The sequence below is a fragment of the Tamandua tetradactyla genome, chromosome 24 (genome assembly GCF_023851605.1).
Source record: "Tamandua tetradactyla isolate mTamTet1 chromosome 24, mTamTet1.pri, whole genome shotgun sequence".
NCBI lineage: Eukaryota > Metazoa > Chordata > Mammalia > Pilosa > Myrmecophagidae > Tamandua > Tamandua tetradactyla.
This window is the reverse complement of record NC_135350.1, coordinates 56,153,692-56,163,552: the sequence shown is the minus strand read 5'-3', so window position 1 is coordinate 56,163,552 and position 9,861 is coordinate 56,153,692. Positions and strand designations below refer to the sequence as shown.

The window sequence follows — 9,861 nt, the reverse complement described above, 5'->3', positions numbered from 1 at the left end:
ACAAATGTATAATATATAATACATAGACAGAATAATATCATTCTATTTATAATACTGATATATAATAATATATGATATATATCTGTACTTTCCTGTATTTAATTATTTTTTAGGAGTTTTTTTTCAGAACAAGAAAAGGAAAAAAAAAGCTTAGGCTCATCCTGTCTTAAGCATGTGAATGAATGAGTGAATAAATCCTTGAATGACAAGGCTGAGAATCAAAAGATGCAGCTGAAGTCCCTGCTCTCCCACTAATTAGCTATGTGACCCTGAAGAAGTTACCCAACACCCTTCTAAGTCAGTATCTTTACTGTAAAATGAAGGTCTCCACCCAATAATTGTATACTTCCAAAACTAAGACCCACCTTACTCATGATATACATTTAACCATTTAACCTCACTCTCACACCTCACCAAATCTATATTTAATCACTGTGCATTTTAAAATCAATGTGTCTTGGCAGGCCAAGGTGGCTCAGCAGGCAGAATTCTCGCCTGCCATGTCGGAAGGGTACAAAAAAAAATAAAAAAAATTAATGCATCTTAAAACATCTATGCTCACCATAGTAACCCCAGTACAGCACAATGCCCCAGCACACTTAGCAGGAATGCAAACATTCATTGAATAATGAAACAAATATAGCAGTACTTACTAAACAGAGTTATGGTGAGAATACAAATACACAGAAACTGTATTACCTTATTAATTTTCATAACAATGCTATAAGATAGGTTCTACTATATTATCATTTAAATATAGGGAAACTGAGGTGGAGAGAGGTTAACTTGCCCAAGGACACAAAGCTAAGAAAGTGATAGATCAAGGATTTGAACTCAAGTCTGACTGCATGACCTTATACTTGACACACTGTAGACAGGGAATATCAAGTACTAGTTTTCATTATATACTTTTTAAATGTAAATATATCTAGGAGGCTTAAATCAGTTATCAGGCATTTAACCATCAGTGTCATTAGTTTAACTTGCTTTTTGCATAAAGCCCAGGCAAGATCATCATCACTAAGGGAAGGAATTAAGATATTAAAAAATGTTGAAATCCAAACTTCAGGTATTTGGCCCTGTATTCAAGAAAGGAGAAAGAAAGTCTATTTCTTCTCTTCATTTCCTAAATGAATTCTGCGATTCTCCCTAAGTACTAGTTAGTCACTTAATTTTTTTTTTCTATAACGTACTATACTTAAGCAGGATAGGAAACAAGGATCATTATAGTTAGGACAGAATTATTGCTTCAAATATCTTAATATCCAGTTTAACAAACAAGGCTTCATCAATTAAGAGATAAAATTAGGGAACAAGCAAATTTCCCTGGGACAACTTGAGATTCTAACAATTATAAGAGGAACTTAGAAGACGTTTTTCCATTAAAAAAAAAATAAACAGAAATGAACTTGAGGAATAACAGCCTAATTCTGAAATAATTTTTCTTTCTCCCTGACTTGAACTCATTCTCAACTCTAATTCTTGTATGTCTGCAAAAAGATTATCCCTGGCTTTGCACATCCTTTCAACACTGAATGAGTAAGTCAGAACTAATTTACTGGCTTTCCTTGCCTAAAATTTCTCCAGGAGGGCGTCTCTTAAATTTAAAGCCTCAGGTTACCTACAAAAGTAAGAGTTCTGATCAATTCCTACTGCATTTACATTTTATGGATCTTAAAGGATCCTTTTAATAGCAAGTTTTTTTCCTTTGAAGTCTGCTCCAGGAAACACTAATGCCATTCAATAATATTTAAAAATTTCATTTCTCAAATGGAATATTAACTCTTCCAATTTTAACATCTTTTCTGGCAACTATTGAGTAAGAGATTTAATTAATCTGGTCCACCAAATTTGAAAAAAGTACCCAACTGTTTTTATGTTAAGAAATACAATTGTCTATTTCCAATACTGGTCAATCACCCACTGAAAGTTAAGAAAATTACACATTTCCAATTTTAGATACATTTCAAAATATCATTAAGAAAAATACAATTCTCAATACCTACTCTAATGTTTATAAAAATTATACTCTTGTTCTTCATCATTTAAAATAAAGCTTTTGTTTAAATTAAATCTCCTTTCCTTCACACTTCTCTCAGCAAACACAGAAAACACCGAGCGAGCATTTCTTCATAGCAAATATATGACCCTTCACTTTTTCAAATTTCTTTTCAACCTTTTGATGACTTTTATTGAAAGGATCATTTCAAGGATCATGTTATCCACAGTTTTCTATTGTGTAGCCTGTAACGAAAACTTAGAAAAAAGACTTACAAACGATGCATATTTGCCACAAGATTTCCTAGCTCTAGAAAGTTAAACTACTGAGATGTCAGTAAAATGATAAATCAAAAGAAAAACACTGTATAACTCATCCATTTAGCTTATAATGTACAGTGATCATGAAATTTATTTATTTATCTTGGTCCAAAGAAGGAAACAGATGCTGAGACAAAACTGTATTCCTTTTTGTGTGCTCATCTCTCATTATGTACCTATATGATTTTTTTTAATGGTTGTACTTTCTTACACTCACTTCTCCTAACTCATCTTCATAACAAATGACAAACCCACTGTTTATGATACTGTGCAGAAGACAGTATAAAGCACAATAAAAATAAGCACTGTCATAGTTGTCAAAATCAAGACATAGAAAAGAAATCTGACCCATAAAATTAACACTCCTACAAATTTAAGTCCATCATATATGATCTAAGAAAAATCTAAATTTATTAGGCCAAATCGCAATTAACAAAACTAGCTAGGTATCTAAAGCACACAGAATATTCCAGTAGCTAGTGTACTCAACTCTCATGACCTTATTCCAAGCTTTGGCTTTTGTTGGAGAATTTTAAATCTTTTTTTTTAAAAATTGGTATTTTGCTTACTGCTGCATGAATGTGTTACCCTGCAATTCACTGCCTTTTTACTGAAGGGGTGTGGAGGATACAAGGAAATATATTATCTATAAAAAAAGGATACTTGTCTGAGTTATTAGAAAGCTTTGATTTCTACTTCTTTTATCACCCTTCAGTTTCCTCTACACCTGGATATCCTCACTTCTAAAAAAGGGGGTTGGACTAGATTATAAACTAAAATGCTTCTCAGCTCTAAGAAGAATCACATAATTGAATGATTATAATTATCAAAGTAAATTTTATTGGATGAGGTTTCATATCTTTCTCTTCATTATTCTGAATGCAGCCTCAGCAGGACATTATCCTGGAACCTCAGATTAGATCAATAAGAATCTATCAATACAAATCTTACTTCAATAGGTTATATGCAGGGAAAGTCCATCCTTGTAATATACATACCAATTATTACATCTCTATCTACATAATAGAGTACATCTCCATAATACATCTATTATGTGGCTAGAGATGTAATAATTTTCTTCCAAACCTGAGGTAAAAGAGAATCCAGTCTTCAACTAACAGCCAAATCTCAAACTCTGTAAAAGGTGTTTCTAGATAAAAAATCTATCAGCTTATGAACAAAAGTCAGGATCAAATAAATGTAATTTTCAGAAAAACAGACTTGGACCAAGAAAAGATCTCTGTGGAAGGGAATAAATGGAAAGTGGTACTTCTAGATAATTCAGTTGTTCTCCCCTCTTGTAACTAAAGTTTATAATCAGCCAAGTATTTTCTTTCTGTTGCCTTCAGTTACAACTCCTTTCTCCAGATCAAGATTTTCTAGCTTCCATTTCAGGGAATGGACAAGGGCGCTACAAGTGAACTGGTGACTAGTAAGACTAATTCTTAGTTTGCTGTCAGGATGGTACGTTTTACTGAGCACTTGGATTATATGGCCTTCTTTGAAGAAAAAGGTACTCCAACGCCGCCTGTCTGTAGACCCAGGAAAAATCATAAACAATTATGAAACCAGATCACTAGGACAAACCAAGAGGCCTTCCTTTCCAGCTCAGCACAACCAAGCCTGCTCCAAAGCAAACTCTCTAGCTACCCATATAATCTAGAAAACAACAGGCCCTATCCTATCTTAACTGCTTCTCCATAAGGAAACAGACGCTGTATGTGTCGATACGTGTAAGGATCAAATACATTTTTCATCTAGTGAGTTACTTATGAATGGATATGGACATAAGATCAGTTCATCCAAAAATCCTTGAGATCGAGGAAGTGAAGGTTTCTTCAGCAGCCACAACAGCTACGAAAAATACCTGCAGCAGCACACTACGGAAAAGTACAGCTTCTCACGTGTCTCCCACATACACTAATCCTCAGCTCCGAGTCCATCACAACCTTACTCCCACCAAACGGGAGAAATGTATCAACCTCCAGGTCGTTCCCCAAGAGACTCATCTACCTATTTATTATTTCAGCCTTCCAGCTTTGGTCCCGCCCCCAGCCCTGGAATATGGTGGCCCTACTGGCCAGAGGCAGACCGTCCCCGGTGCTGCACACAGGGAATCGAACCCATTCTCTCCATCCTTAACCTGCGAGCCGTCCCAGGGCAACCTGCTGCTCCCCAACTCTGCGCCCGCCCACCCCCACGTGTCAGTGCCCAGCACACACACGCACACGCACACGCACACGCCCACGCCTCACGATTTAGGCCGGGGGAAGAGAGGGGCAGTGGAAATTCTGAGCCCTAAAACGGATCAATCTAGAGGAACGGGTCCCGCCGCAAATCTCCTCCTACCTTCGGCCCTACACTCAACAGTCCCTTCCACCCTCCTTCCTTTGAAATCAGGCCCTTGCCTCGGAAACCTCCTCTTCCTCGTCGTCGTCCTCCTCTTCTTCCTCACTGTTGTTGCTGCTGGTGCCGCCGCCGCCGCCGCCTCCGCCGCCGCCGCCGCCGCCGCTGTTGTCGCTGTCGCTGCTGCTTTCGCTGCTGCTGGGGGGTCGGCAAGTCCGGTTACGCTTGGCCTTGTGCTGTTGCTGCTGCGGCGGCTTCTTCTTCAGGAGCAGATCGCAGACTCGCACCATCCCACGAGGAGAAGAGGCCGGGCGAGCCCCGCCGCCGCCACCACCGCCAACGCTGCCGCCGACCTCCGCCGCCGCCGCGGGGGGGGCCGCCACAGCCGCCACCACCGGGGGGCTCCCTTCTCCCTCAGTTGTCGCCGCGGCCGCCGGAACCGTTGCCTTCTCCATCCCCAGGGGGAAAGGGAGGGCGCGGACGGGGAGGGGCGTGAGGGCTACGTTCTACTGCGACTTCGGCCGCACCGGGGCCGACACAGCGCTCGGTGCCGCCTCAGCCGCCACCTCCTCGGTCACCTCTACTGCTGCCGCCGCCGCCGCTCCGCCAGCTCTCACTTCGTCTCGCGATACTAAGGGCGGGGAGCCTGACGATGGGAGGGAGGGAAAAGGAGGGAGCGTGAGGGAGCGAGGCGGGAGGGGGGTGTGAGGAGTAAAGAGAGATAGGTCTGGGGAGACCAGGAGGAGGGAGACGGAAAGGGGTGAGGGAAGCGTGTCCAGGGCGGCTTCCGATGACGGCCACGGCGGAGACAGAGAGGGCCTGCGGTTACAGCCGTAGCGCCCACGAGCGCCTGGATTTCTGCTCTTTCCTCGCTACTTCCCCCAGCACAGAACCCTTCAGCCCTCCCTTCTTCCTGCCTCACTGGTGACTAGAACGCAGCCGCAGGCGGAAGTGCAGGTGACGCCATCAGGCATCGCCTGAGCGCTGGCGCGCGGGTGCCCGAAAGGCGAGAGTGAGCTTTCGAGGGTCCGGACCCCGGCAGGCGGAGTCCCGGGGTACGGGTAGCGCGGTCGTGCGTGCGACGGGCTGGGAGGATGGAGCACCTGGCCCCCTGCCCGTGTGGGAAGCCCGTGCGGAAGCGCGGTCCAGACACTGTTAGCCCGAGACGGGGTCGGCCAGATCCGGGAGGTGGGGCCTCTTTCTGGACTGCTGTACGTAGTTCTCGTTTTGTTCCTGGCCATGTTTTTGATCGCCGAATCGTGAGTTAGGGCTTTGGATTCCGAGAAATGGCGTCATGTAAGGGAAGAGTTTTCTTTGCCTAAGTTTAAGTCTTGGATCATACACTTCCTGAACCTGAGTTTCTTCTTGTGTAATATGAAGGACTTGGAGTAGGTGATGTCTGCGAGTGCTACAGCATCTAAAGTTTCCAGAGGGTAAAGAAAAGAGAGGAGGAAGTGGGACCTGTGCCAGACATAGTATACGATTCTCTAAATGACCCTGATTAGATTTTCCACCCCTCACCGTTTCTACTTGTGTCTGAAGTGGACGTCATTAACTAATAGTCCTCGTCTCTATGCATCTCTTGGGAGGAAAATTGTGACGAGGATTGTGAATTTACTTTTAGGTGTTTGAAAGACTTCCAGGACTTCTGAAGTGATAATGTGGGTTATTGAACTCATATCCTGCCATATCCAGTTCTGATCTAGAAGGCGCACGATGGCATAAGGAAATAAAGCAAACATCAAAAGCAGTTGTACTGGCTGAGAAATAAAAATAAAAGCATGTCTCAGTTGATATAGTTGCCATTTTAAAACTACTAAGTGTAGCTGAGCGTGACTGAAATTTTAAAGCGTTTTTTTTTTCTTTTAGCATTGGCATGCCACATGAAATGTGGGCAGTTGCCAGTACTCTATAGAGTACCATGGTAGAATTGGCAAGGATTGAATCAATTAATTCAAACAGTAGTTCTTTAGTGCACCTACTATGTGTCGAGCACTGTGAGCAGTTAGTGAAATCAAGGGTCTCTTCTTTCAGGGGCTTTGCAGTATAAATGCTAGTAAATACACAAAGTGCTTGTCTGCTTCTCTTGCAGAGTTCCAGTGTAGACACTTTATGTGTTTTACCACTACAGATTTATGTGCTATAAGCTCTTGCTTTGTATAACCTTGGCACCTCTTTCTCTCCTTCCACCACAATACTTTTTTACAGCCTTTTAGCCGCAACCCCGTGTTATCATTTGATTTTACTTTCAAATTCACCAAGAAGATTGAGGTTATTATGCACAAACTCCTCAAATTTCCAGAGGTAGAAACTGAAATACTTGTGTAACTTTCATTTTCTCCAGTAGAGGAATGAAAAACTCCTCCTTATGCAAAACTAACTCTTTTTGGGGGGGGGGAGGGTAGGGGGACAAGGAGGGGAAGTGAATGGGCTGGAATCTTCTGCATAGCTGGCAAGCACTGAAACACTGAACTACCCATGCACCCAAGACTACTCTTTAACCATGCTGTAGTTCAATCCCTTCTTTCTCTTCCGTTTATTATCTTTTGCTTCTGTATTTAATCCTCCATTCTGGTTCTTTAGTTTATCCTTCTGTAGCTTTTACTCTATTTCCCTTAAAGATTATTTTAAAGAGTAATCTACATTCTGTCTCTATTTTGGTGTCTGAAATTCATTTATCAACCCTCTGCAGTCAGCTTCTGAACCTCTCCTCCTATCGAACACATCTTTTAAAGTAACGCCATTCCTTGGAAAAAAACCCATGGGATTTAAAAAATAGCCTTCCTTACTCTTTTGTATAGTACTGAAATGATTATCCTTTTGGAACTAATAGAGTACAGTCAAACCTGTGTTCTGTAACAGAATACAGAAACCGTTAGAATGGATAAGGTCCCTGGAGTCAATTTCTATTATTTTTGTCTAGCATTTTTTTTTCCTTTTAGAACCTTGTGGCAGAGATTGACTAGCCATTCCTGAAATATTTTTCTTCCTGGCCACACAGCTACACTAAATTTCCCAGTTTCCTTTACAGTTAGGTGTGGCCATGTGGCGTTCTAGCCGGTTGTCTATGAATGGAAGTGATATGTTCCTTTCCAGGCTTCGTGAAATCCTCCCACGTAGGATTTTCCTTATTCTTTCTCCATCAGCTTGATAACAGTGAGCATGCTGACCTTGAAAACTACAGGTTGAAGATGGCAGAGCCAGAGAGTAGGAGCATGGGTGGCTGAGTCACTACTTGAAAGAGAACCACCTACCAATTAGGAACATACTTTTTGGACTTCTCTCGTAAGAGAGGAAAATTAGGATTTGAGCATTTTTCTGTTATAGGATCTACAGTGTCCATAACTAATTCAGAAGGGGGTACTGCTAAGATAGTAACCTAAAAATAACCTAAGCCAATGTGTGACATTGGCCTAAGTGCTGATGCAGCAGATGATCAGGAAACTTATAGCTGAGGCAGGAAAAAGTGTTTTGCAGTGGCAAAACTATCATCTGTGATCATTGAAAATCACAGCGCATGTTTAGAGACTATAGCTCTAAAGAAAATGTTTGAAAGTAGTCAGAGTAATAGTACATGTTTAATTTTACGTTTTTCTTTTAGCAAGATTTTACAAATGAAAGATAAGCTCAGGAAATAATTGGTAGAAATGAAAGGAATAGAAACAGAAAAAGTACGTGCTTAAGAGTTGGAAAAACTAACTTTCTTAACCTCAACCTAAGTATAGATCCCTCAAGATTTAGTCCTGCAACAAAGATCAGATGAAAGCTTTGGCCTTCTTATCCAAGCCCATTATTTCAGATTACCTGAAAATGGCTGCATTGAAGTTGAGAGAGAAACTGCTGTAAGAGCAAGGAAGCAAAGAATTCGATCAGACTTGAGAAGTGTGTTTAAGAAAATAACTTTTGGTATAGTTACTGGAGGCAAATAGATCAGAAGACGTAAGTTTTCTAAGGAATTTTGTTACTATTTAAACTATAAGCTTGGTATGAAAATATCTTTGTTTAGGTGTTAAAACAGCTATTAGGCCCAACCCTGCACAAATAGGAAATGAATATAAAACCCTTACAGCTCCCAGTATCCACAACAGATATGGCCATGGAGAAAAACGACAATAGACAAATGAGCTCCTCCCAAAGACTAAGGTTGGCATCTGTGACTTCCTCCACTCTCATGGAAGATGGATTGTAAATGCCTACTTAGTATTTCTTCATTGTTACATATCAGTATTACTGAGTATCTCACATTCATTTTTCTCTTGGGAAAGCATATTATAGTTATCCTGTCTCTGATCTACCACTATATATTGGGTTTACAGGGGTAGAGTAATAGTAGAAATAAATTTTTAGTTTGTAGGGCACATCTGGACCTAATGAGGATTGCACATTGCCTAAAAATCATAGACTTTAAGCCTAATCCAGAGTTTGGATGGAACTTTAGATTCTTTGTGTTCTCTGTGTGGGAAGCAAAGTAGAATAGATGTTTAGTGGTCAGAATCTCTTGCAGAAATAAGATTCTTTTTCCTGGACACCTTAGACTATATTTCATAGCCTCCCTTACAATTGGGAGTACCAGTTAGGTGTGTGTCAGATTTTAATCAGTGGAATGTGAGCAGAAGGGATGTACTCCTATTCCACATCTCACCCATAAAGGCTTCACATGAACAATCCTCCAGTATTTCCCCACCAACTTGAGGCAGAAGAACACATTTGCAGTGGAAGCCATATATTGAAAATTGTGAAGTCACGAGATGGAAGGAATAGGGTATCCTAAATCTTCATTTGAAAGAAAGCTGCCTGACAATTAAGAACACTTGTTTTGGAATTCATATCCATTCTTTTGCATTAAGCCACTGAGACTTGAGAATTTATCCTAATATAAACCTGCCCCTCTTTGTCCGGGTACAACCATCCATTACCTAGTCCTAACTCCTATACAACAGGAGTGGGCCATGAATCAGGCCTACCAAAGTACCCATATTTCCTGGCCACAATGACTAGTTCAGAAATTAGTAGGTTAACCAACAAAACTAATCAGAGTTATGCTCACCATTTTGACTAGCACTATTGAGAAAGAAGCACTTAACTCTGGAATCTGGGAAGAAACTGCCTGAATGAAATCATTACAGGAAAATGTAGGCAGTTTCAGTTGTATTGCAAGAAAGCCCATGAATTTATGCATGTATTTCCTGACTCATG

General features: G+C 41.0%; 1 protein-coding gene and 2 long non-coding RNA genes across 6 annotated transcripts in view; 2 read left to right on the top strand and 1 right to left on the bottom strand.

Moving 5' to 3' along the window:
- ANKRD17 (ankyrin repeat domain 17) overlaps positions 1–5,583 on the bottom strand; it is a 164,688-nt gene extending 159,105 nt beyond the window's left edge. For all 4 annotated transcript variants that reach the window (XM_077143195.1, XM_077143194.1, XM_077143193.1 and 1 more), the window contains exon 1: positions 4,728–5,583. In XM_077143195.1, the coding sequence (XP_076999310.1) occupies positions 4,728–5,120 (393 nt within the window). In that variant the 5' untranslated portion in view covers positions 5,121–5,583. The remainder of the gene's footprint in view (positions 1–4,727) is intronic.
- LOC143668405 (uncharacterized) overlaps positions 5,347–9,861 on the top strand; it is a 141,126-nt gene continuing 136,611 nt past the window's right edge. Inside the window, exon 1 of the long non-coding RNA XR_013168431.1 lies at positions 5,347–5,622. This is a non-coding gene — a long non-coding RNA (uncharacterized LOC143668405). The remainder of the gene's footprint in view (positions 5,623–9,861) is intronic.
- Positions 5,633–6,459, top strand: LOC143668404 (uncharacterized). Its single transcript, XR_013168430.1, has 2 exons — positions 5,633–5,876; positions 6,290–6,459. It is a non-coding gene; the product is annotated as an uncharacterized LOC143668404 (long non-coding RNA).